Source organism: Papio anubis, chromosome 18 (genome assembly GCF_008728515.1).
Source record: "Papio anubis isolate 15944 chromosome 18, Panubis1.0, whole genome shotgun sequence".
Taxonomy (NCBI): domain Eukaryota; kingdom Metazoa; phylum Chordata; class Mammalia; order Primates; family Cercopithecidae; genus Papio; species Papio anubis.
Window position 1 is genome coordinate 32,874,721 of NC_044993.1, and position 26,358 is coordinate 32,901,078.

At 49.9% G+C, this 26,358-nt stretch overlaps 1 protein-coding gene and 1 pseudogene across 9 annotated transcripts in view; both read right to left on the reverse strand.

Annotated features, from left to right (window-relative positions):
- Positions 1-1,093: 1,093 nt before the first annotated feature.
- The window catches only part of SLC12A3 (solute carrier family 12 member 3), a 56,974-nt gene continuing 31,709 nt past the window's right edge, over positions 1,094-26,358 (reverse strand). For 3 of the 8 annotated variants that reach the window (XM_009196490.4, XM_003916917.5, XM_003916918.5), the window contains exons 23-26: positions 23,826-23,912; positions 20,948-21,083; positions 18,642-18,709; positions 8,679-9,935 (exon numbers count right to left, since the gene is read on the reverse strand). In XM_009196490.4, the coding sequence (XP_009194754.2) occupies positions 9,794-9,935; positions 18,642-18,709; positions 20,948-21,083; positions 23,826-23,912 (433 nt within the window). In that variant the 3' untranslated portion in view covers positions 8,679-9,793. Of the gene's footprint in view, positions 1,162-8,678; positions 9,936-18,030; positions 18,068-18,641; positions 18,710-20,947; positions 21,084-23,825; positions 23,913-26,358 lie in introns of those variants that run through there. The other 5 variants (XM_031658232.1, XM_009196492.4, XM_009196491.4 and 2 more) reach the window with 3 other exon arrangements.
- LOC103880465 lies at positions 8,683-17,800 on the reverse strand (annotated as a pseudogene). The gene is made up of 2 exons (XR_641501.4): positions 16,014-17,800; positions 8,683-9,935 (listed from the first exon to the last, which is right to left on the reverse strand). The product of XR_641501.4 is annotated as a 40S ribosomal protein S24 pseudogene (transcript).

Genomic DNA, 26,358 nt, shown 5'->3' on the forward strand with positions numbered 1-26,358 from the left:
GTGGCATGTGCCTGTAATCCCAGCTACTTGGGAGGCTGAGGCACAAGAATCGCTTGAACCTGGGAAGTGGAGGTTGCAGTAAGCTGAGATCCCACCACTGCACTCCAGCCTGGGTGAAAGAGTGAGACTTTGTCTCAAAAAAAATAAAATAAAATAGTTAAAATGGTGAATTTTGTGTTATGTCTTTTACCATAATTTTTTAAAGACCTTGGCCTGGCACGGTGGCTCATGCCTATAATCCCAGCACTTTGGGAGGCTGAAGCTGGAGGATTGCTCGAGGCCAGGAGTTCAAGACCAGCCTGGGCAACACAGTGAGACTCTCTCTCTCTCTAATAAAATAAGAAAAGAAAGAAAGAAAAAACCCTGCTTGGGCTTCCCTGTTCTGAGTGCTACTCCCCAGCCTTTCTTCCAAGACTGGAAGGAAGGCAATAAAACAGCCTCCACCACACATAGGAAACCTTCACTGATTACCTCAAGAAAGGACTTAGATCCTGGAGAGGATGGGTAGATGGGAGGTTATCTACCTGATTTGGTCATCTCTCCAGCAGTAAATACTTGCTTTTGCCCTAGAGCATGCCAGGTTTATGGCTGTCCTTGGCTGACCAGGTTTGGACCCAGGACAAACAAGAGTCAGGTGGAGCCCGCCCTCCAGGTCAGCATCTAGGGCAAGGGTCATGGCTGAACTTGGAGGCCCCAGGTAACCTCTGAAGCCCACATTCTTTTTCCCCCATCATAGCTTCCTTCTAAATATTCTGATTGCTGTCCAGCATTTTACTTTAAACAGAAAAGAAAAAAATATATATCTTAATGTCATGTACCTTTTCTTTTCTTTTCTTTTTTTGAGATGGAGCTTCACTCTTGCTGCCCAGGCTGGACTGCGATGGTACAATCTTGGCTCACTGCAATCTCTGCCTCCCGGGTTCTAGCAATTCTCCTGTCTCAGCCTCCCGAGTAGCTGGGATTACATGTGCCTGCCATCACGTCCGGCTAATTTTTGTAGTTTCAGTAGAGACGGAGTTTCACCATGTTGGCCAAGCTGGTTTCAAACTCCTGACCCCGGGTGATTCACTGGCCTCGGCCTCCTGATGTGCTGGGATTTCAGGCGTAAGCTACGGTGCCCGGCCTCATGTACGTTTTCTTGTACACAGAATATTCTGTACCCTAAGTAGGATTTTGAACCCGTGTTAGTTTCTTTCTTTCTTCCCCCAGGAAAAGTCCCACCTTCCCCAAGCTGACTTCAGAGGACTAGACCCAGCATTTCAGCAAAGATGCGTAAGACACCAGAAATAGCGTAAGGCAACATTTTTGTTCAAATGGTGGAACTTTCTGTTCTCCTCCGTGAATTTATTTCTGCCTGCTCAGCCCTCACATTAAGTCCCGGACTTACCCTCCTGTCTTTATCAGCCCATTGCAAACACCTGCATTTATTCCTCCAACTCTTATCTCTGAAGTGGCCCAGTTGGCCTTTCCTGCCCTAGGCCCATATCCATCACTGAGATCTCTGGAATTAACCCCTCGGTGTATGTAGTTCTTTGTGTACAGGCTCCAGTCCTCTCCCCCTAGTATGTCTGACATTAACCAACCCTGTCTTTTTCCAGGAAAGGACCCGGAATATCACCCCACTGAAGGAGGCTCTTCCCACCCAGCCCACCTCCTAGGTGTGCTTATAAGAGCATACCTGCATCTGATTTGGTGCATATCTTAGCATCCTTTTCTTTTCTTTTTTATTTCAACTTTTATTTTAAGTTCTGGGGTACATGAACAGGTTATGCAGCTTTGTTACGTAGGTAAATGTGTGCCATGGTCGTTTGCCGCAGAGATCATCCCATCACCTGGGTATTTCTTTTTCTTTTTCTTTTTCTTTTTTTTTTTTTTTTTTTGAGATGGGGTCTCACTGTCACCCAGGCTGGAGTGCAGTGGTGCAATCTCGGCTCACTGCAGCCTCCGCCTTCTAGATTCAAGAGATTCACCTCCCTCAACCTCCCAAGTAGCTGGGATTACAGGTGCCCACCACCATGCCTGGCTAATTTTTGGTATTTTTAGTAGAGATAGGGTTCTACCATGTTGGCCAGGCTGGTCTCAAACTCCTGGCCTCAAGCAATCTGCCTGCCTCGGCATCCTAAAGTACTGGGATTACAGGCATGAGCACCGCACCCAGCCACCTGGGTATTAAGTCCAGCATCCATTAGCTATTCTTCCCAGTGCTCTCCCTCCCCTCACCCTCCTCCCACACTGACAGGCCCCAGTGTGTGTCATTACCTCCCACATGTCCATGTGCTGTCATCATTCAGCTCTCTTTTCTGATCTGAAGGTTTACCTGTCTGCAAGTACAACCTGTTGACCTCCAGGGCTCTCTCTCAAGATCTCACTCAGCACTTTGACAACTGGCTCACAGGCTTCCCCTCCACCCCTTGCCCACCTTAACAACTCCAGCGTCCAGCTCACACTCTCACGATACTTAGCTCACTTCCCTTTATCTTGTCTCCACTTTGCTCTACCACCCATTGGTATGATCCATTCATTTGTTCTTCATTCATTCATTCTGCAAACATTTATTGGGTGTCTACTCTGCTAACCTGTGCTGCACCCTAGGGTAAGAGATGAGTCAGATATGTTCACCCTCAAAGCTGACGTGCAGTCTTTCAGCTATTTCAGCAGTTAAGATATTGAAATACCCCTGTGCCTGTTGGGTCCACAGTCCCCACCCTGAGTCCCCTCCAGCTGCCCTGGGCCCTCCCCTGGTCTCCCTCCCATCCAGCAACTAAAAGGTGCATCTCAAGTCCCACCTTTGTAGACCTCATAGGCAAATGGTGGACACCTTAGAGTTTGGTGTGCTCAAGATGTTTAGTTTCTCCAGAATGTCAAGCTGTGAAGTGCACATGTACTGACCACAAACTTCGTTCTTCTCCATCTCCCCGTCTCCCACATCGACTGCATAATCTTCTTTGTTGTTGTTGTTTGTTTGTTTTTGAGACAGGGTCTCACTCTGTTACCCAGGCTGGAGTTCAGTGGCACCATCTCAGCTCACTGCAGGCTCAACCTCCTTGGTTCAAACCATCCTCCTGCCTCAGCCCCCAAGTAGCTGGGACTACAGGTGCATGCCACCACGCCTGGCTAATTTTTGCATTTTTAGTAGAGATGGGGGTTTTAGCATGTTGACTAGGCTGGTCTAGAACTCCTGACCTTAAGTGATCTGCCTGCCTTGACCTCCCAAAGGGCAGGGATTATAGGTGTGAGCTACTGTGCCCGGCCCACTGCATGTTTTTGTTGCTGTTGTTGTTTTGGGGTTTTTTGAGACAGAGTCTCGCTCTGTGGCCCAGGCTGGAGTGCGGTGACACCATCTTGGCTCACTGCAACCTCTGCCTCCTGGATTCAAGCGATTCTCCTGCCTCAGCCTCCTGAGTAGCGGGGATTACAGGTGGCCACCACCGTGCCTGGCTAATTTTTTTTTTTTTTCCATAAAGACGGGTTTTCACCGTGTTGGCCAGGTTGGTCTCAAACTCCTGGCCTTAAGTAATCCGCCTGCCTTGGCCTCCCAAAGTGCTGGGATTACAAGCATGAGGCACCACGCCCAGCCTGCAGGTTCTTTTTGTCTTTATGCTACTAGCATTTCAAGTCTTGTCAAGTCTTGCAGCTCACTTCCGGTCTCCCCATCCACCTGGGAGCTCACGGGCATCCTTCTTGAATCCCTCCCTCGTGCCTTGTCCTTCCCTCTTTGCTTGGCCAGCCCCATTGCTGGGGAACATGTCACCTGCAATTTCCATGTTTGCTTTCTGACCTGGTGCTCAGGGGCCCTGCTAGGGCAGATCACAAGGGCAAGGGTCCTGAGAGTTTTGCACCCCAGGGCTACCAGACTTCAGCTACACCTTTCCTGCTGTGTGGAAAAAATGCCCCCGCATTTTGTTGATTCATCATCGCTACCTTTTCTGTAGTTATTCTTTTCCTTGCATCGTCAATCTCTCCCCTGTGACCTATCGATACACTCAGGTCTCTATTACTCATCCTCACTCTGTAACAGAGACATTTATTGTTCAATGAATATTCACATCTTCCCCCAAATTTCACAGCACTCTTGCAGTTAGGTAGAGCCATGTGACTATTTGGCTTTGGCTAATGGGCTTTGAGTGGAAATAAATAACGTCCCTTCTGGGTGGAAGCATTTAAAAGCCAGTGCGTGACCCTCCAGCTCTCTTTTTGCTGCTTCAGTGAGCTGGAAGCTACTGGTCAAGGTGGTGGCTTCCCAAGACAGGAGTAATTTTGATCGTTGAGTCCTGATGTGGAGAAGAGGAACCCTGAAGAGCTGCCTGACTGTGGTAGGAATATTTGTAACAGAAACCGAACTTTGTCATGTAAGCCTCTCACACTGAGAGGGCAATTTGTTACTGCAGCATAGCTTAGCATTCCCTAATACACGCCCTATGATAACAACAGTCAAAGCACCTCTCCTTGAGTCTACTATTCCCTCGGGTTTCCACTCTGTTTCCCTCAATATCTCCATTGCTGACTTACTCAAGTATGAAGTCTCTAAGCAGGGCTGCTGTTTTCTTTTCCCGTCTACAAATTCATTCCTCAATCCCTGGCCCTTGACCTGCCGCTTTACCTAATTATTTGCTGCAAGGCTCCCAGTGATGCCACAACCCCAAATTCAACAGCACCTTCAGTAGCTCCAGCCCCTTTGCAGACAGGTACTACGTGGTCGACTCTGAGCTTCTTTCATCTCCTTCTCTGGTGCCTCCTTGGTGGTCTGAGTTTTCTTCCTGTCCCTCCAATGCTCTTTTCAAGTCTGCCTCACCACTGACTCTTCTTCACTCTGCCTCCTAAATATAGCCCTTCCCAAGGTCTAGCCCTGTTCTTTCTTTGTACTTTCTCTCTTGATCTCACCCAAGCTATGACTTCCATGTCCCTGACCATGACCATGACTCCCAAATCTGTTTACGGTCACTGCTCTCAAAGAGCTGCAGGCTAACAGGGAGCACGTTGAGCTCTTCCCAGGCTCCCAGACCACAGTTCTGACCACCTGGGCATTCTCACACTTAACGTACCAAACTCAAATCAATTTGCTTTCTCTTTCCCTTCAGCATTAAGCCTGCTACTCTGCCCTTCATATTACATGACTGCTACTTCTCCTCCTCTTTTTTTATTTGTTATTATTATTATTATTATTATTATTTTTTGAGATAGAGTCTTGCTCTGTCACCCAGGTTGGAGAGCAGTGGCACAATTACAGCACTGCAGCCTTAACCTCCCAGGTTCAAGCGATCCTCCCACCTCAGCCTCTGGAGTAGCTGAAGCCACAGGTGTGTACCACCACATCCAGTTTTTTTTTGTTTGTTTGTTTGTTTTGTAAAGATAGGGTTTCATCATGTTGCCCAGGATGGTCTCAAACTCATAGGCTCAGGTGATCACCCTGCCTTGGCCTCCCACAGTGTTGGGATTACAGGCATGAGCCACCGCGCCTGGCCCAGTCTTACTTTCCTACGCACACTTGCCTCACACTCCAGGAACTGGCTTGTTTCTTGTTCTCCAAACATGCCCAGGGCAATCCTTACTCTGTCTTTTGCTCAAGCTACCCCTGCTGCCCGGAAAGCCTTCTTCCCACCCCAGCTCTCATTTCTGTCTTTCTATTGAATCCCACCAATCTCTGGAACCTATTAGGCCAAAAAATGATCTAGAGAAACTCGAAATCCTTGGATCCAAAGGCTCACACCACAGGGGAGTAGGAAGTGGTGGGCTGGGAAGGGCAGTGGGTTGGGGGTGACCAAGGAATGTGTACCCCTTTTGTACACCATGTTCCCTATAAAGACTTTCCTAATACCCTTGACCTTATGTGTTTGCTCCCTCCTTTGCAAACATAGAATGTTTTATTTGTAAGTTTATTTATGAGTTAGAATAAAACCACTTGTCCTTTCTTGCTACTGTCTTTCATCTATCAGACATTTTGCTCTCTGGCCTCCCAGCCAGCTGCTTCTCCTGAGAGTATTTATAGAACTGTATTTGTGATGACTCCCTTTTAGGAAGTGGGTGCGTATGTTGTACTTTTGCTTTCGGTCACAGGATGAAACCTCACTTCAAGTGGGAAATTACCAATGAAGCCGGTGGCTGGGCTTTCCTGCGCCCCATTTCTGTGAACGTTCTTGGAGTTGGCAGCATTTTTTCCCTGACATCCTGAGCTGTACGCAGCTATGAACCAAACCTGGCTGCTTTGCATGTGCCTGAAGGCCTCCCAGCCAGGCGATTCTTCTGGAACATCCAGCTGGTCTCATCCCTGTGAACCCCTCCTGCCCCTTACCACTCTAGACAGTCCAGGCAGGGGTTTAGAAGGAAATTCATCTGCACAGAGACTCTCCATGTGCTAAGGCGGCCCACAGCTTTTTGCCTGGGTAAGCAGAGCCCAAAGATCCCATTGGGTGAAAAATAGGTGGTACTGTAATTACTTCAAAGTCATAGCAAGTCTGGGCAGGCACTGAGGGAGGATACTAAATCTGGAGGCTGAAATGCAGAGGGCAAAACTGGGAGCTAACTGGGCAGTGGATCCCAGGGGAGAGATGGGAGGAGCCCCTGCTGGGGCGGCCACTGGGGCTGAGGCTGGCCCTGACCCTGATGGTTCCCTCCTCTGCCAGCACAGAGGAGGATAGTACTTCCTACCGCACAAACTCCTAAATGGGAAGCATTTTGTCATCCAAAGGCAGGGACAGAGAGGCAGTGTGGCCCTATATCTCTTACCCTAATAGGCCAAATAATGATCTAGAGAAACTCAAAATCCTTGGATCCAAAGGCTCACACCACAGGGGAGTAGAAAGTGGTGGGCTGGGAAGGGTAGTGGGTTGGGGGTGACCAAGGAATGTGTACCGCTTCCCCTTAACCCCCACCTCCTGATGCAGCCACAATTTTTGTCAACCACTCCTGGGCCAAACAGCAGTCACTGTCAGGTCAGCTGGCTGGGGACACCTGTTCTGGTCCAATTCTTTCATTTCATTGACTGGAGGCCTCCCAGAGAGGTGAAGGGGCATATCTGAGGTCACACAGCCAGTTTTTGGGAGACATTGAAACTCAAATCCCAGTCTCCTGGTGGCCTCGCCATGGCTCCTTCCACTCAACCTGTTACCTCTCTGTGTCAGGCAAGATGGGAAATGCTGGGAGACTTTGATAAAGGCTGACAAAAATGGTTCCCCGTGAGTCTGCAAATGCATGGAAGAGAATCAAAGGGAAAATAAGTGGCTCCTATAAATATTTATGTCGAAATCTGGCACTATGACCTGCAGAACCAGTAGGGGCTCCGAGAAAAGTTCAATCCAGGGTTGGAAAAACAATAGTTAATTTTTTTCAAAACACTCAGCAGAGTTGAAAAACAGTGTGTTCCAAAACAAATAAGTTCCGTTGACTGAGTGACCATAGCTTTTATTCATTTCATTGTTTATGGCCTCGCTGTTAAAGCTTTTTTTTTTTTTTTTTAACAAAACTATTATTATTGTTAAAAACATAGTATTTCTGACATCATGAATTTTTTTTTTTTTTTTTGACACCCAAAGCCAAAACATTCTCTGTTTTTCGGACCAAGGACTCCTTGAGGTTTGAAGAACCAGAAAATTGTTTTCCATATGGCTCTAGAAAGGCCAGAATTCCCTAATGGATGCTTCCCCTTATCTGGAGTTAAGAACTGTCCCAGGGTCCAGCTCAATGGCTCGGAGGCAGGCCCATCCTCCAGGTCCCTCGGAGCAGGAGAGCTGTTCCCAGTCAGCTTGGCCAGGCCCCAGTCCCTCGCAGCAGGCCCTAAGGCAGTCAGACAGTGGGGCTTTAGAACAGCCTGGGAGGCCCAAGCCTTCTGGGCTTTGCAGTGGGATGACCTGAGAAATGCTAACATCCTTTGGGTTGTAACTCCAAAAAGGAGACTTCAGATCTCCTTCTAAATTCTACAGGTCTTTAGTCTCCTTCTGAAGTCTAAAGTGTAGGCACTGCAGCAGTCTTGGAGGAGGCTGACGAAACCCAAAGGTGTCTGTTCCTTCAGCCACCCCAGAGCCATCAGAAGAAGGCACAGGCAGTCGTACCACCAAACAACTCACCTTTATGCTTCTTGGTTATGTCTAGAGCTGCAAATACCCTTTCGCTCGGCCTCACCCACTGGCATTTGATGCCAGTGCTCTTGCACCCTAGCTTTGGGGGCTCAAACACTGGGGATGTTCAATGTGTCGTGACCTGAATGCCTTCTGTGAGCCAGGTATAGGTCCTTTCTCCATCTCCCTTGTCCCAGCTTCTCTCCCACCTCCAACCCCACTTTTAACAGCCCCTTCCCTGCTAGCCCCTTCTACCGCCTGCTCTTTCCATCTCTTGCAGGTGGCTCCTCCTCCCCTCTCCTTTCACCTGGTCTTGAGCTGGCTTGGACCTGCTCCTGCCTTTCTGATCCTTGCCAACCTTGCCATCTCTACATCCCTCTGTTCTTAACATCCTTGTCCTCTGTTCTTAACCATGCCTGAAATCTTACCCCTTGCCACTAGACTCCTTCAACCTTGCCCCTTCTTTAAAACGCTTTTTTGACTCTCCTGCCACCAATACCCCTCCTCATGTGTTCTGTCAATCTGCTTTTCTTCCCCGTAAGATGAGCTGGGAAAATGGCAATGACACCCAGCTCAGCTGGACTCCCTGTGTGTGGACAAATGCAGGGCACAACAGAAAGGTGGCCATGCCTTTCAAATGTGTGGGTCCCCACCCATGAGTGGATCCCAAAGTCATTTTATTGGATTGTAACCAACAGTGAAAAATAAATAGAACAGAACATACTGGAGGACGTCCCCCAGGGAAGGGTAAGTATTGTTTTGTGACATTTTTGTTTTTGCCATTTCTGTGTGTGTGCGTTGCAAGTCTCAGTGTGAAATATATTTCTTACTGTGGGTTGCAACCAAAAAAGTTCAAAAAGTCCCTCGTCTAAAGAACCAGTGAAGACATCAAAGACCCATTATTGAAGGTGACAGGAGTGAGAAATTTGCCTGGGCCGGGCACAGTGGCTCAGGCCTGTAACCCCAGGACTTTGGGAGACCGAGGCGGGTGGATCACCTGAGGTCAGGAGTTCGAGACCAGCCTGGTCAACATGGTGAAACCCCATCTCTACTAAAAATACAAAAATTAGCTGGGCGTGGTGGCTGTTGCTGTAATCCCAGCTACTCGGGAGGCTGAGGCAGAAGAAATGCTTGAACCCGGGAGGCGGAGGTTGCAGTGACCTGAGATCGTGCCATTATACCCCAGCCTGGGCGACAAGAGAAAAAAAACTCCATCTCAAAAAAAAAAAAAAAAAAAAAAAAATTGCCTGGCTATGGAGGCTCAGAGAGAGCCCTGCATTCCTTAGAGAACCTGTAGGTCCTACAGGTGGGGCTGCCATTCTCCTACTGGAGGAAGCAGGGCATGGTTTAGGAACTTTCACCCAGGAAGGTCTGTAGAAACTGTCAAGATTCACACCCAGCATTTAGACTCCAATTTGCATACAAATCAAAGACTGAACTCTTAATTAATGGTCATCAAAATCAAAAGAAAGTGTTTAAAAGGAATAGGATCCTTTAGAGAGTTTTCCTTGCAGCTCCATCTGCTGTTTCTCTAGCCCATAAAATCAAGACCCAGAGAATGTGTCCCATGGAAGTGGAGTCCAGCCAGATTTGGAAATCTACCATCTTTTTCGGTGAGATCATCAGATGCTGCCACTTAAAGTGCAACACAACATGAGTCTCATCCCTGTGGACTGGAGGCAGCCGAGTTCCAACTCATCCCACGCACCCAGAGCCGTGGACAGGGATGGCCAAGCCTGGAGTTACTGGCAGTAAAAGGTGAGCACGTTTTCCTGGTTTCCTCGGATCAGGATGACTGGAGGTCTGAGGTCCTGGGACAGGGTCTCCAGCCACGCCATGTACAGAGAGCTGGGGCACTCCCCCTTCCTCCCTATGGGCAAAGTGCTGCAAAGCATGAAAAAGTGGCAGAGGAGAGATTACCATGGGGCCTCTCCACACGCCCAGCTCCTGGTTTGTTTTCAGAACAGTGAGTCTGTTTACTGTCCCTCAGAGCTCCTTCCACCCACCCTAAGAATGACCTCCCCACTTTCCGCACAAACATGACCCAGAATGGACCTTCTGCCGTGAAGCGTTTCCAAACAAAGCCATGGCCCACAAGCCCCGTGGGATCTAGTCCTTGCCAAGCCAACGACCTCACCTCCTCCCACCCTTGCCTTGCTCACCCCCGATGCCCTGTGGCTTTCTTTCCATTCCTAAAAAAACGCCAAGCTCACTTCTGCCTCCAACCTTTGCACTTGACGTTCTCCCCACCCAGCGGGAAGAGCAGCCCCAGCTCTGCACCTGGTCACTTCCTTTGAGTCAGGCAAGTTCACCCACCTCCTTCCCTGGTCACTTCTCCAGGGCAGGCCGCCCACGCCTCTTCCTCACATCATCCCACTTTACTGTCTTCAGAGCCCTCCACAGCCCCAACAGCATCTTCCGATTTATGTGCTTGTCTCCCCACATTAGAATGTTCGCTCACAAGCAGGCCTGATCTGTCTTGTTCACCCCCCTTTTCCCAGTGCCCAGAACACAGTCTGATACAGTCGGGCTTAGTTATATATTTGTTAAGTGGGCGACCCTTTCCCATCAGGCCACCCACCTCATGCCAGGCTTGCCTCTTCAGCCCTGTGCCAGCCTGTGGCCACAGCAATGTGATATGTTCCTGTTCATTCATTGTCCAGCTCGGTGGTCTTGTCCTGCCTCCTGCCCTGTGCAGGAGGCCCTGGGAGCAAGACTCCACCACTGCCTATGGGGAGGCCCCTTCTCTTAACTGTGCAATGCTGTGTGAATAAAAAGATGCCCTGGGAATGCTGTTCAGCCATGTCTTCCAACTATTTCAGGAAGTGACTTTTCTACTATCTGGAGAATTCCAAAAATGCATTGGGATGGCCACAGCTGCCCAGCTCTGGGCTTCGGGAGGGTCTCTGAGCTCCAGCAGGGTCTCCCAGGTCCAGCTGGTGCCACGTGAAGTTGGAGCACCAGCACCTTCCGTGCAACTCACTTGAATGTCTGTTTTCCCCAAGTACATCCCCCTAGGGAATGGGCAGGGCCCGCAGCACCATTCTCCTTCACAGCTGGGGGAACTGGGGCAGGAGGAGGATGCTGGAGCACTGAGATCAGAGCCAGGCTCTGGCATCTGAGTCGTGGCTTTGCCACTTCCTCAGCCAGATGACCTTTGCAGAGTTTCTCTTCTCTAAAGCAAGAACACAAAAACCTCCCTCTCAGGATGTTTGCGACGCTAAAGCCGGCAAAGCACACGCAGGCACAGCACAATGCCTGGCACACAGTGAGCGCTCCGTAAGGTCAGCAGCTGTCATCAGCACTTAGTACTGACCAGCACGTGACAGCTAAGCCAGTGGCAGCAAAACTGGAACTTGAACCGAGGTCTTGGCATCTTCCCTCCGCAGCAGCCTCTGCTCACAGCAACTCCAACCTCCTCTGAGAAGGGTAACTGGGATCCTAAACAGCTATGTCATACTTGAAGTTCCATCCACAAAGCTTCACCTGGGACAAGCCCTACCCGCCTTTAAAAAGCAATGTCCTGGGCCGGGCGTGGTCACGCCTGTAACCCCAGCACTTTGGGAGCCCGAGGCGGGTGGATCACTTGAGCTCAGGAGTTTGAGACCAACCTGGGCAACATGGTGAGACCCTGTCTTTACAAAAAATACAAAAATTAGTTGGGCATGATGGCGCACGCCTGTGGTCCCAGCTACTCAGGAAGCTGAGGCAGGAGGATCATTTGAGCCTGGGAGGTCGAGGCTGCGGTAAGCGTGATTGCGCCACTGCACTGCAGCCTGGGCAACAGAATGAGACAGTCTCAAAACAAACAAACAAACAAAAAAGGTCTCAAAAATTAGGGAAGGAGGGTTGGCCCAAGGCCATTTCATTAAGCTATAGTCATCTGAGTTCAAATATTTAGTGACTTTCCAGGGGGAAGGGACATAGGACTACTGAGACCAAAGTCTCCTGACCGATCAGTTATGCAAGAGGCAGACAACGCCATCCAGGAAGCAGTACATGATTTCAGGGACTGAATTCAGAAACGTCAAAGGCCACGAGAGAAATGGTGCCTGCATCATGGGGGTGGGGAACACCCATCACCCCTGCGGTGGACTTTTAAGCTTCAGCTGGGAGTTCCCTCCCCCAGCAGAGCCTGTCCACCTGTCCAAGAGACAGCTGTCTTTAAAATCACCCCGCCCCCACACCAATCACTGACGTGCTGTATTCCTGCTCATAGGATGTGCACGCCTTGAGCTACTAATCTTCAGAAATAAAGCTGTTCCAGAACAAAGGAACATTTTTTTTTTCAGAATTACATCTCTTAGCCACAAAGAAAGGCGGCTTCAGATCTAACCTAGATGTGAAAGACAGCCCTGCATCAGAACCACAGTCACAAGCTCCAGATGCAATTCCCACTTCCTGTCTGCAAGACCCTGGCCAAGCTGCTTAACTCCTCTGAAGCTGCTTCCTCATCTCTAAAGTAGGAGTGAGGGGGTGATTATAATAGAGTTTTGAGGCCAGGCACAGTGGCTCATGCCTGTAATCCTAGCATTTTGAGAGGACAAGGCAGGTAGATTGCTTGAGCTCAGGAGTTGGAGATCAGCCTGGGCCAACATGGTAAAACCCTGTCTCCATAAAAAATACAAAAAACTAGCCAGGCCTGGTGGCATGTGCCTGTAGTCCCAGCTACTCTGGAGGCTGAGGTAGGAGGATTGTTTGAGTCCCGGGAGGTGGAGGTTGCAGTGAGTTGAGATCTCACTACTGCTCTCTAGCCTGGGTGACAGAGTAAGACCCCGCCTCAAAAACAAAGAAAATTATAGGACCAAAGAGGCCCAAAAAGAGAAACAACAACAACAACAACAACAAAAAAAAAAACAAAGAGGTTGCAGTGAGCTGAGATCCTGCCACTGCACTCCACCCTGGGTGACAGAGTGAGACGCTGTCTTAAAATTAGGGCTTTGCAAATTCATAAGGCCTGATGCCTTGAGTATCATATAGAGGCCCAAGCCATAAAATGCAATGTTGATTATTACTATTTTGATTATTGCTGTTTGGCTTTGAGGAGGGAGTGTTTTTAGAAAAAAAGAGGCATCTGGACCCAACAGGAATATGTTGCTAGGCTAGTCAAAGGTTGTTGGGCTCTTTATGAGGCTGGTTTATCAGCTGTGCTGGGGTAGCTGAGCTCAAACTTGGGGCCATTGGATAACCCACTGATTAGTGAACAGCAGTCGACCAAGTGCTGCCTCAAACCCGCTCTAGAAAATGCCCCAAGCACGCTCTCCCAAATGCTAGACAATGTGATCTGATCATTTCACGAAGGCTTGGGAGATTTTTTGTTTCCCCTTCCTCAGAATTTCTGGGCTCCACCCTAGAGCCTGGTCTGGAAGGCACTGAGGAACTTGCATTTTCCACAGTCCCCTGGTAGTTCTGATGAAGCAGACCCTCTGACTGAACTTGTAGAGAAACACTAGGCATGGCTCCAGGTTGGAGATTAGTGATGGAAAGATGCAGCTGCTCTGTCCTCCCGGTGGACGTGGCCCAATAGCTGGGGCCTCTTTGGGCAACAGCTGTAGCTACTGGCATGGGGTGGGATGCCCTGGGCAGGGGTCTTCTCTTGGGTCACTGGATTTATAATTACTTGTATCGGTGAACCCCACAAAGGCTGGTGGGTGGGGGATTGGTTTTCCCTGTGAGTTTGGGGGACGGTGGTGGGGATGGGGGGTGGGAAGGGAGAGATTCCAATAGATGGTCACCTCCTGGGATGAAATTCTTCATCTTATGGCTTAAGAGACTGAGAGACTGATTCTTTTTTTTTTTTTTTTTTTTGGTACAGACAGGGTCTCACTATGTTGCACAGGCTGGTCTTCAACTCCTGAGCTTGATCAATCCTTCAGCCTCAGCCTCCCAAAGTGCTGGGATTACAGGCATAAGCCACTAAGCCCAGCTGAGATTGACTCATTTTAATGACAAATAAACTTAGAATCACAGCATGTTAGCATGAAAGAGAATCTTGGAAATACTTTTGTTAACTATTTATAATTAGGGAAACTGAGGCTAGAGAGATATGGGGTCTTACCCAAGGCCACACAGTGGGCTAATGGCATAGACAAAATGCCCACATGCCTCTCTGAACAGAGGTGGCACGTCAAGCTGTGGTCTGGCACACCCATGCACACCCACCAGGCACCATACCCAAGGAAGAGTCTGGGGAGGCATCCCAGGACGAAGCCATTTCCACTGTCTCGCACTCGGACCCAGCCCTCACCCTGGACCAACCTTGCCCTAGGAACATTCTCTGCCAGGTGTTGGCAAGAGGTCTGGAGATAAGCCCAGCCCCTTTCCTTATCGCTGTTCTCCAAGGAAACATGGAGCACTTTCTTTGTACAAAAAAAAATATGTCCCTAAAGCCCCAGGAAGCATTGTTCTGGGCGGAGCCAGCTGCCTCAGTGTGCAACCAGCACAGTCACATGGGGCCTTCTGCTCAGGAGGGTCCCTTGTTTGTCTAATGCCCTGCTGTCACCATCTTGACATTCTTTTTTTTTTTTTTTTAATGCCTTAAGTCACACAAGAAAGTGTTGCAAGTGACAGTTCAACCCAATTGACTACACTATAAATTATATCAGTATCTGCAGCCGGGCACCATGGCTAACGCCTGTAATCCCAGCACTTTGGGAGGCTGAGGTGGGTGGATCACCTGAGGTCAGCAGTTCGAGATCAGCCTGGCCAACATGGTGAAACCCCATCTCTACTAAAAATACAAAAAATTAGCCGGGTAAGGTAGCAGTATTTGGGAGACTGAGGCAGGAGAATCACTTGAACCCAGGAGGCGGAGGTTGCAGTTAGCTGAGATCACACCACTGCACTCAAGCTTTGGCGACAGAGTGAGACTCTGTCTCAAAAAAAAAAAAAAAAAAAAAAAAAAAGTTATATCACTATCTGAGAAATAAATGCAATCATTCTTTAAAAAATAAATAAAGCACACACTGGCATTAGGGACATCAGGGCATGAGGAATACTGTGTCCCAGGGGCAGACTGACAATGGTCTGTTTCTGGTCTGTTGTTAGACTTCTGTGCTCTTACACTCATCTGCTAAGAAGGGTTTGCACACTGCATAGGATATTAGGAATCACGAACAATTCTGCATGCTCTACTGTCTACTGGGACCTAGGCAGTGACTGGGAAGAACAGAAACTATAAGTCAGAACCCTTTGCTACAGTCTGAATATTCATGTCCCCCCAAAATTCACATGTTGAAATCCATATCCCCAGGGTGATGATTTTAGGAGGTGGGGCCTTTGGGAGATGATGAGGTTATGAGAGTGGAGCCCTGTGACCTATGAATAGGATTAGAGCTCTTATAAAGAGGCCCCAGAGAGCTCCCTGGCTCCTTCCACCAAGTGAGGACACAGCAAGGAGGCCCATCCATGAGTCAGGAAAGCAGCCCTGCCTCCGACTCTGAATTTACCAAGCTTCCATCTAGGACTTCCCAGCCTCTAGAGAAATACATTTCTGTTATTGATAAGCCCAGCCTATGGTATTTTGCTATACCAGCCTGAATGTTCTAAGACATGATTCCTGAAAGCTGCTTTAGTGTATGGAAGTAGCGTTTGAGTATTATCCAAGCACGATTCTAGCTCTGTCATCCAGGCTGGAGTGCGGTCGCACGATCTTGGCTCACGGCAACCTCTGCCTCCCAGGTTCAAGCAATTCTCCTGTCTCAGCCTCCCAAGTAACTGGGATTACAGGTGTGCACCACCAGGCCTGGCTGATTTTTTGCATTTTTAGTAGAGATGGGGTTTCACCATATTGGCTAAGCTGGTCTCAAACTCCTGACCTCAAGTGATCCACCTGCCTTGGCCTCCCAAAGTGCTGGAATTACAGGTGTGAGCCACCGCACCCAGCCCCAAGCACGTTTCTAATTGCCTGAACCACTCTCCTGGTGACAAAATTCCGCTAACTGGTAAAAGCAAAAATTTTACCTCTGTCCTGTCAATGAAGAGTAACTGGTGCTAGTGCCTTTTGAATTCTCCTGGGCATCTTTTTTCACGTGAGAGTTTTTAGTTTATTAATCTTCTTGTAGAAAATCCACAATGGCCGCAGATAACATCACTGCCGTCCCTTTACTCCTTTGGCTGTGATCCAATCTCCAGCCTACCTTTTGCCACCAACAGTGGCCTTTACAGTCCCCGTAATTTCCTTCATTCTGTTCTTGCGTTCCTTTCATTGTTTTTTTGAGGTCTTTTTCTTCTCACACAGGCCATGTCTTTCAAGTCTATGTTTGGGTTTACTTTTCTTTGCATAATCCAAGGAATCATAAATTATGCCAAAGCTAGTTGTTTTCCCACCACCAAAATTAGTTCTAAATCCAAATGCATAGATGATATTCAGTGTGGTCTTGTACATTTTGGCTAGTTTGTCCTGAATTTCTATCTTAGGTATTGTTGCCTTCCCAGGTGAAGGACATAGATGACCATTTGTTTCCTCTGAAGTAGTCAGTTGGTCATGACCTTCCTAGTTTGGATACTTACTGATTCATTCATGATGGCGGTCAATCCTCAGACAGCCAGGGAGGAAAAACCCTCATGGACATCTTAAGACAGACTGGAGGTCCAGAAACCTCCAGGTCAGGTCTCCAAACTGGTTGCTTAGCTGCTAGCCTTTGGTGAGACCTAGGAGGATGCATATCCTCAAGCTTTATCTACTTATCTGCTAGAAGCCATTGGCCATTTTCAGTCTGAACCCATTTGCTGTTTTGATCTTCTCAAAGGGGCACTTACACTACCTAAAAGAAACATTGCCGGTGCTCTCCTGAAAGAGGGTATTGCAGACACAGCAGTAAGGGATGCATGCAACTTATATAGTACTCAAGCAACAGAAGTAGTGGGAACATAAGTTTGAATTGCTTTTATCACCCTCAATGGACCACTTGTTCTGAGGTCTCCTCTCATGAATCTAAGATCCTTAGATCCTGGCATCTGCAGTCCAGATCAGATGGTGACAAGTCTGGGAATGGGTTCTATCACCAGAGCTGAAGGATCCCTCCTATCTGAGCACATCTTCCTAGAACAGCGTGTGGTGACAGGTTTTTGGGGACCTTCTTGCCAGAGAAAAGCAAGCCTGATGAGGCACTTGTAGTTGCTCTCCAAGGCAGGACGCATTTTGCAGATTTATGGAAAAGTTCAAACAGGTGAATGTTGAAAAATGATACCCTGAAGTTTCATGCCCACATCATCATCTGTCTATATCAATGAACAACCTATCATCAGTTGTGTTGAACCCCCACCCCTCCTCCTTTCCACCACCATGAGATTTTTTAAAAAACAAATTCCATACATCCTATGTGAGAATGTAAGGGAGATTGCTTTGAAAGGGAAGGCCACATCTTGACCTTCTTAATATATTCTGTGCAAGATGCCCCACATTTTCGTTTTGTCCTAGGCCTTGCAAATTGTGTAGTTGATCCTGGCTTCAGGATATGAACAAGCAGAGCCCACGGACATTTCAGCTGTTCTGCAGAACCTGGCATCTGCAGTCCGGGTCAGATGGTGACAGGTCTGGGAGTGGGCTGCACCACCAGAGCCAAAAGATCCCTTCTGTCTGATTCCCAGGTGGTTGGCCCCCAGGAAATGCAGGAGAGGCCAGTTCCTTGCCTTGGCAAAGACCCCTTGTCCCCTGAGCTGAGGGCTTGGCTGCTCATGTTCTTCTTCTTCTTTCTTTCTTTTTTTTTTTTGAGACAGAGTTTCACTCTTGTTGCCCAGGCTGGAGGGAAATGGTGCGACCTTGGCTCACCGCAACTTCTGCCTCCCAGGTTCAAGCAATTCTCCTGCCTCAGTCTCTCTAGTAGCTGGGATTACAGGTATGTGCCACCATGCCCAGCTAATTTTGTATTTTTAGTAGAGACAGGGTTTCTCCATGTTGGTCAGGCTGGTCTCGACCTCCTGACTTCAGGTGATCCGCCCGCCTCAGCCTCCCAAAGTGCTGGGATTACAGGCGTGAGCCACTGTGCCTGGCTGATCATGTTCTTCTTACAGGCCTCAGAGAGAGCAGAGCCACCCTGAGACCTTAGGTGCATAGCTGTCACTTCCATCCCACATTCTGCTTGCTCAGCCCTGGCTAACACACCCCAGGGGTGGCTCAGAACTGGACGTGGGTCCAGTAGGAATAGCCAGGGCTGGGGTAGGCCTCTGTTTCTGTTGCTCAGGCTTGGAACCAACATCAGTTGGGAATGGCCGATAGCCAAGGAGGGCCAAGTGATTCCTGAACAACCAGGAGTCAATGTCCCTCTGGAAAGAGCTGGGTTCCCTCTTTGCCAAGTGAAATTTGGTAGGAAAAGGCAGCCAACAGGAAAAAGCAATGACAAGGGGCGGTCACTGATGCCTGGGACACGTGAGGCCCTCGACCTCTCCCAGCTGGAGCTCAGGTATAGGCCGGGCTCAGACCCAGCCACGTGCTGAGAATCACCAGGGCTATGTTTATGGGAACTTTGGCCCTTCTGCTTCCCAGGGGAAGGCTCGGGTCCTCTGTGGTGCCCCCGCTGAGCCCCTTCCCAGAGCTGAGACACCTGACTCTTGACAGACTGGTCCTCCCACCAGCCAGGTACTACTTACATGACGATGAGAGCAGCGTCTCGGGAGTAATCCAGCAGAATCTCATTCAGCCTCACCTGCCGAAGGGACTGGGTGGGAGAAAGTGGAGTAGTCACTTCCCATATCCTCAAGGTCACTCGACCCTTCACCACGTCCATGGCCTCGTTAATATTTTCAACTGGATTAACGATTTACTTGTAGACTCTCCTGCCTCATAAATTCGTATAGACTCTCCTTCCTCCAGGAAGAAGGGGACCCTCAGAGTAATGGAGCACCAAGCTCACCTCCGCCAAGAAGCCTTCCGTGGTTTTTCCTTGCCTGACTTTATGGCCATAACCAGCAGGGTAGAGGGAAGAAAGAACACCTTACTAGGTTCAGATCTCAGCTCTCACATTTCGTAGCAGAGAGAACTTGAACAAGTCAGGTTGCCTCCCTGGCCTTCATTGTCTTCATTTGTAAAATGGGTATGATGGTACCTTCTCCAGGGGAATTTGGGGAGGATCAAATGAGACAACCTATGGAAAAGCACCCAGCAGAGGGCCTGGTACATGAAAAATACTCTAGAAAAGACAGGTGAGCTAGGAGCAGAGACAGGTCGCCCCACTTCTTCTGTAACAGAGTATTGGAAGGTCTCCTTCAAACACGAGGTTTTATTCAGCATTTTCCAAAGAGCCAGATGGCTGCGTGGGCCCTTTGGGGCAGGGTCTCAGGGCTGACAGATTAGGGAAGTCCCCAGAGCTTGAGTGGGACTGGGTTGGGGGTGGGAGACTCCTTCCAACCCAAGGCCTATCTCAAATTGTTCAGAAATGATTGACACGCAGGCACTGATCATGGACGGATGTCTTTTTTTTTTTTTTTTTTTTTTTTTTTTTGACAGGGAGTCTGGCTCTGTCGCCTGGGCTGGAGTGCAGTGGCCGGATCTCAGCTCACTGCAAGCTCCGCCTCCCGGGTTTACGCCATTCTCCTGCCTCAGCCTCCCGAGTAGCTGGGACCACAGGCGCCCGCCACCGCGCCCGGCTAATTTTTTGTATTTTTTAGTAGAGACGGGGTTTCACCATGTTAGCCAGGATGGTCTTGATCTCCTGACCTCGTGATCCGCCCGTCTCGGCCTCCCAAAGTGCTGGGATTACAGGCTTGAGCCACCGCGCCCGGCCGGACGGATGTCTTATCCTGGAGACCAGGAGACGGAGGGGAAGGGAGTTCACCTGGCTAAGGGATTCTAGACCTTGCACTGTAGTTATAGTTATTTGGGGCGCACAAGTCCTTGCTGTGGGAAGTGTCCTGCACATCGTAGGATGTTTGGCAGCATCCCAGGTCTCTCCTCACTGCCTGACAGTAGCAACCCCCACCCCCGAGTTGTGACAAGCAAAAATGTCTCCAGAGGTTGCCAAATGTCCCCCAGGGGGTAAAATCTCTCATGGTGGAGAATGATTGACACTGGGGGTAGAAGTGGGACCCGCCCCCTGACCCCATCGCCCGCACTCCTAGAGCCCACTCCACCTTGACACGGTCACAGCACGGCTAGAGGAGGAGGCCACACCCTCTCTTAGCCCTTAGAGTTCTGAAGGTGCTGTCCAGGAAGGGGCACCATGGCTCTGAACTGTGGCAAGGGTAGGGTCTATAGAGGCTAAGCAGGGAAGGTCAGGCAGCTGTGGTGGCACACAGGACAATTTTTTTTTTTTTTTTTTTTTGAGACGGAGTCTCACTCTGTTGCCCAGGTTGGAATGCAATGGCACGATCTTGGCTCACTGCAACCTCTCCCTCCCAGGTTCAAGTGATTCTCCTGCCTCAGCCTCCCAAGTAGCTGGGATTACAAGCGCCTGCCACCATGCCCAGCTAATTTTTTTTTGTATTTTTAGTAGAGATGGGGTCTCATCATGTTGGCCAGGCTGGTCATGAACTCCTGACCTCAAGTGATCTACCTGCCTCGGCCTCCCAAAGTGCCAGGATTACAGGGGTGAGCCACCACACCCAGCCTAACAGGACAGATTATACCTTGGCCATCACCATGAGTCTCAGGAATCTCTTCCACTCGGCATAGAGGAAGTGGGGAGGAGAGGGAGGAGGACTCTGGGCAGTCATGCCCACCGCCGGAGCTCACTCAAGATTGGCAGGAGGACCAGGCTCCCAGGTGAAGTATAGCACTGAGCTCCACAGCCAGGTTACTCAGCAGCCTAAGTGACTGTGGTTTGAGGATCCCTCAGGGGCCAGAGTGGAAGGCAGGGTGGAGGATCGAAGGGAGGGGCTGGGGGAGCTCAAGACATGTGGGACACCCGTCCCTGACCCAGTGATGTGTTGTGTTTCCCACCCCCGCCCCTCTCCCCCACCTTGACTCTGTTCTTCCTCATCTCCTCATCTGAGATCTTCCAGGGGCAGTCCCGCCGCATCTCGTTGACAGTGGCCTCATCCTTGAAGCCATCATTCAGACGGAAGGGTGCAATCATGTCCTCAAACCTCTTGGTGCTGGGGACAAGAGAGTGGGTTGAGGCTGGCTGAGATGATAACCCCATCTCCAGGGGTGCCAGGTCCCTGCAGGGAGCTGGCAGTGGTGCCACAGCTCCCATTTTCAGGCTGAAACCCATCAGACAGTGCCATTTACAAAGTGGTCTCCATGTTGAATTCAGCTCTGAAGGCTGAGTCTGGCATCCAACTGGACTTTCACGAGTTGCTCACAACCACTGACCTGCGACCCACCCGACCATCCAGCAGGTATTTACAGAGCATGATTCTGTACCAGGCTCCATCTTACACAACAGTGACCAAATCAGATTGTGTCCCCAGTCCTCATGGAGCCACGGTAATAAGCAAGTAGCAAATAAATGTGAAGTGGAAGCTTTATGAAAGGACAACCAAGTACTGGGACAAAGAATAATGGGTGGCGAAGGCCCTTCTGGGACCTGAAGGAAGTCTGTCCTTGCAAAGCCAGCTGTGCACGGGACAGGGAGTGCTGAAGCGAACAGAACTGAACGTGCAGAGGCCCTGAGGCAGAGCGTGTTTGGCTCATATGAGGAGCAGTGAAGGAGCCTGTGTGCTGGAGTGAGGTGAGTGCAGGGAAGGGTGGGAGGAGGTGAGGACAGGTAGGCAGTGAGGGCCTAGTCGGGAAGGGCTTCCCTATCTGCTCCAAGTGAGACCAGAAGCTGCTGGGGGGTCTTCTGTGCGACGTGATTCACATCATTAAAGACAGAGATTTAGGGTTGGGGCCGGGCACGGTGGCTCACACCTGTAATCCCAGCACTTTGGGAGGCCGACACAGGTGGATCACCTGAGGTCAGGAGTTCAAGACCAGCCTGGCCAACATGATGAAACCCCATCTCTACTAAAAATACAAAAATTAGCCAGGTGTGGTGCCACATGCCAGTAATCCCAGCTACTCAGGAGGCTGAGGCAGGAGAATCGCTTGAACCTGAGAGATGGAGGTTGCAGTGAGCTGAGATGGAACTACTGCACTCCAACCTGGGTGATGGAGTGAGACTCTGCCTCAAAAAAAAAAAAAGAGATGTAGGGCTGATGAGCATTCAGATGATGCCATCTGCTATCTGAAGCCACAGGGATGGATGAGCTCTCCCGGGACAGAGTAAAGGGAGAGAAGGGAAGAGGGTCAGGGCCAAACCCCAAGGATGCCAGCAAGGGAAAGTGAGGTCAAGGAGGAAGAGCCAGCAGAGGAACTGGAGGAAGGGCCCCTGATACAGGAGGAAACCAGCGGAGGGGGTGTCTTGGAAGCCAAAAGAAGCACGATCTTAAGAAGGATCACTGTCAAGTGCAGCTGAAAGGTGGAGAGAGAGGACAGAAACGAACTCCATGGGTGTGGCAACGTGGAGGTCACTGATGAAGCTGGCAAGAGTGGTCTCAGACAGCGGGGGCAGTGGGTTGGGAGCGGGAAGATTAGGGGAGCGGAGCAGGCGTCGACAAAGTGCAAACATCCTGGAGTCTGGCTGTGCCAAGGAGAGAAATAGTCCAGGAGCTGGAGGCAGATGAAAGGTCAATGGAGGGGATTTTTAAAATAAGATGCTAGGCCGGGTGCGGTGGCTCACACCTGTAATCTCAGCACTTTGGGAGGCCAAGGCAGGTGGGTCACCTGAGGTCAGGAGTTTGAGACCAGCCTGGCCAACATGGTGAAACCCCGTCTCTACCAAAAGTACCAAATTTAGCTGGGCACAGTGGCGTGCGCCATTATCCCAGCTACTCGGGAGGATGAGGCAGAAGAATCGCTTGAACCTGGCAGGCAGAGGTTGCTGTGAGCTGAGATCGTGCCATTGCACTCCAGCCTGGGTGACAGAGCAAGATTCTGTCTCATAAATAAATAAATATCAGATGCTAGATGGGGTCCGTATGTTGCTCCTGCTGTCTCTTCTGCCTGGAAGAGCTCACCCATCTCTTTTTGATCATCGAGGCCAGCCTTTCTCAAGGCTTTGCTTTTCCACCAACAGAGACAACCCTACTCTCCTTGACACCCTGATCTGTCTCTGCAGCATTGCGACTGCCCTTGGCATGCACCAGCCTGCAGCTATGCTTGGAGGATGGGGCTGCAGATTCCTCATCTCTGCCTCTGCAGCACCGAGCACAGCTCCTAACAAATGGTTGGAGCCAATGTATCCATCACTATTACATAGCTCCTTTCTGCTTGTCTTGATTTCCTTCCCTGTCCATGGGGGACATCATTATGGCTGGGAGATGTAAGAGAAAAGTTAGGGCTAGGAGGTCAGGAGGAGACATACTTTAGTGAGGAGAGAGTCCTGGAAAACCTCATGCACACTGATTGACAAAATGCAAATCCCGTTTGTAAGTGTTTTATTTGAAGAAGATGAAGTTATACTATTTGGAAAGCAAACAGCCCCTGCTGAACCTACCATTGGTCATTGCTACAAATTCACACAGGGGTTTGCTTAAAGTCTGTGCTCTTGCCCTCGCGTGGAAGGAGGAAGGAAGCTGTTGCCCAGGTCACTCACCATTTCCCCACTCCCAGCACCAATGTGTTAACACAACGTCAGGGGCTGCAGCCACCTTGCCCAGGGTCCCCTCAGCCCCAGGGAGGGGACATACTCCGGCCACAGCCGCTGCAGAAGTTGTGCCCTCTGACACATCTAGGAAGGGCTTGGAGGAGAGCCCCTTGCTCCCAGCTTATCCAGGAAAAAGGGGGCAGCCGGCAGAGGGGTCTTCAGGCATACAGCTGGCCCTTTTGCCTGGAAGCCCCAAAACAGAACTTACCGCTCAGCCCGAGGGTTCTGGTTGATGTCAGGGAGGATGTGGACTTCATGGAATCCCAGTCGGAACTTGCTCAGCAGAGAAATGATCCTGGAGGACACGTGGAGAGGTTTATTGTTATTACATTTTCTTGAGACAGAGTTTTGCTCTGTCTCCCAGGCTGGAGTGCAGTGGTGCAATCTCGGTTCACTGCCACCTCTGCCTCCCAGGTTCAAGCGATTCTCATGCCCCAGCCTCCCAAGTAGTTGGCATTACAGATGTGTGCCACTGTGCTTGGCTAATTTTTGTACTTTTAGTAGAGACAGGGTTTCGCCATGTTGGCCTCAGATGATCCTGCCTCGGTCTCCCAAAGTGCTGGCATTATAGGCAGGAGCCACCATGCCCAGCCTGAGAATTTTAAAAATTTATTCATTCATTCAACTCATTTTTACTGAGCACCTACTGACTACATAGCAGTGAGGAAAACAGATTAAAGCCTGCCCTTGTGGAACACAGGGGTAGGGGCAGACAGGAAATGAATACCCATAAAATGAGGTAGATGATGACAAGTGAAACGGAAAAGTAATTGACTAGACTTTCCCAAGTATCTGGTGGCCATCTCTGTACCAGTGCACCCCAAATTTTCACATGTCTACGCAGCTGCTGAGGATCTTGTTACCATGCTGATTCTGATTCAGCTGGTCTGGCGTGGGGCCTGGGATTCTGCATTTGTAATACACTCCCAGGGATGCAATGCTGCTGGTCCACAGACAACACTTTGAGTAACAAAGGTCTAAGGGATAGGAAAGTTGAATAAAGGAAATTCTAGAGTGGCTGAGGAAGCAAAGATAACACACAAGAAACTAGGAACAGAACCAGGAGTAGCAAGACAGACGGCGCTGACTTTGCATCTAACAGGGAAGGAGAAGCCCACTGTGGTGTGTAGCCATCAGAGAAGACTTCCCAGAGGTGGCAGTCTGGCTGGATGGTGAATGAGGGGTAGGACTGTTACAGGCCAAAGCGGGTGGGGCAGGGGAGGGTCTACACTGAAATCACCCAAGGAGCCTTCAAAACAATATACCTGCTGAGCGCGGTGGCTCAGCCTGTAATCCCAGCACTTTGGGTGCTGAGATTACACCTGAGAATACACACCTGCTGAGGCAGATGGATCACCTGAGGTCAGGAGTTCGAGACCAGCCTGGCCATCATGACAAAATGCCATCTCTACTAAAAATACAAAAACTAGCCAGGTGTGGTGGCATGCACCTAAAATTCCAGATACTCAAGAGGCTGAGGTAGGAGAATTGTTTGAACTCGGGAGGTGGATATTGCAGTGAGCTGAGATTGTGCCATTGCATTCCAGCCTGGGCAACAGAGCGAGACTCCATCTCAAAACAAACAAACAAAAAACAATACAACTGGCAGGGCATGGTGGCTCACACTTGTAATCCCAGCACTTTGGGAGGCCAAGGTGGGCGGATCATGAGGTCAGGAGATCAAGACCATCCTGACTAACATGGTGAAACCCCATCTCTACTAAAAATACAAAATAATTAGCCGGGTGTGGTGGCAGGCACCTGTAGTCCCAGTTACTCAGGAGGCTGAGGCAGGAGAATCACTTGAACCCAGGAGGCGGAGGTTGCTGTGAGCTGCGATCACTCGACTGCACTCCAGCCTGGGTGACAGAGCGAGACTCCATCTCAAAAAACAAAACAAAAACAAACCAACAAACAAAAAAATACACCTGCCTGAGCCCTCCCCCACCCCCTTGCCCACCATTGAGTCAGAAGCCCGGGGAAGGACGTGGTTGTGGCAATGCCCCATGTGATTCCGATGTGCCAGCCTGGTTAGGGACCACTGGACTGGTTGGTGGGGAACAGTCAAAATGAGGGAAAGCATCAGGGTGCAGGGGGTGAAACAGGGCAGTGAGGAGCTGGCTGGGATGCACGGAGTGTGCTGGGAGAGAGGAAGAAATGGGAGACAAGCCTGGAGGACCAGGCTGGGGCCTAGCAGTCAAGCCGCTGCTGGTCCCTGATCTTGGGGAGTGAAATTTTGAAAGCAGAGCCGTGGGCAGATTTGCTTGGTGTGCAGTAGCAGCGGAGGCTGGCAGGCCTGGGCTGTGCCTAGGCAAGGGCAGCATAGATCTGCCCCAGGATTATGTAGAGAGCAGAGGATGTGGCCCATCAAGGGACAGAGGGAGGCAGAGGAAGGGTTACATAACCCTCCCGCCAAGGGCATGCTGTTGACCCAGGCTGCCATAGCTTTGAGCTATACCAAACCTACTGAACCCAGCTTCCATTCAGAGCCAGCACAGGAAGCAGAGACTGCAGAGCAATCTCGTATCTTATTTACTTTTTGGAGATCACAGAGAAATCAAATGCTGCTTTTCCTAAGCAACACTTTCCTTAGCATTGCTGAAAAGTGGCTTTCCCGGGAGAAGTTCTTGGTAGGGGTGAGGAGAAAGCAATAGATTGCTGGGTTTCCCTTAACTCACCTGCGGGTGACTAGAGAATGGAGCATGGGAGGCCATCCTGGCATAGGACCGGGTGGTGTGGGC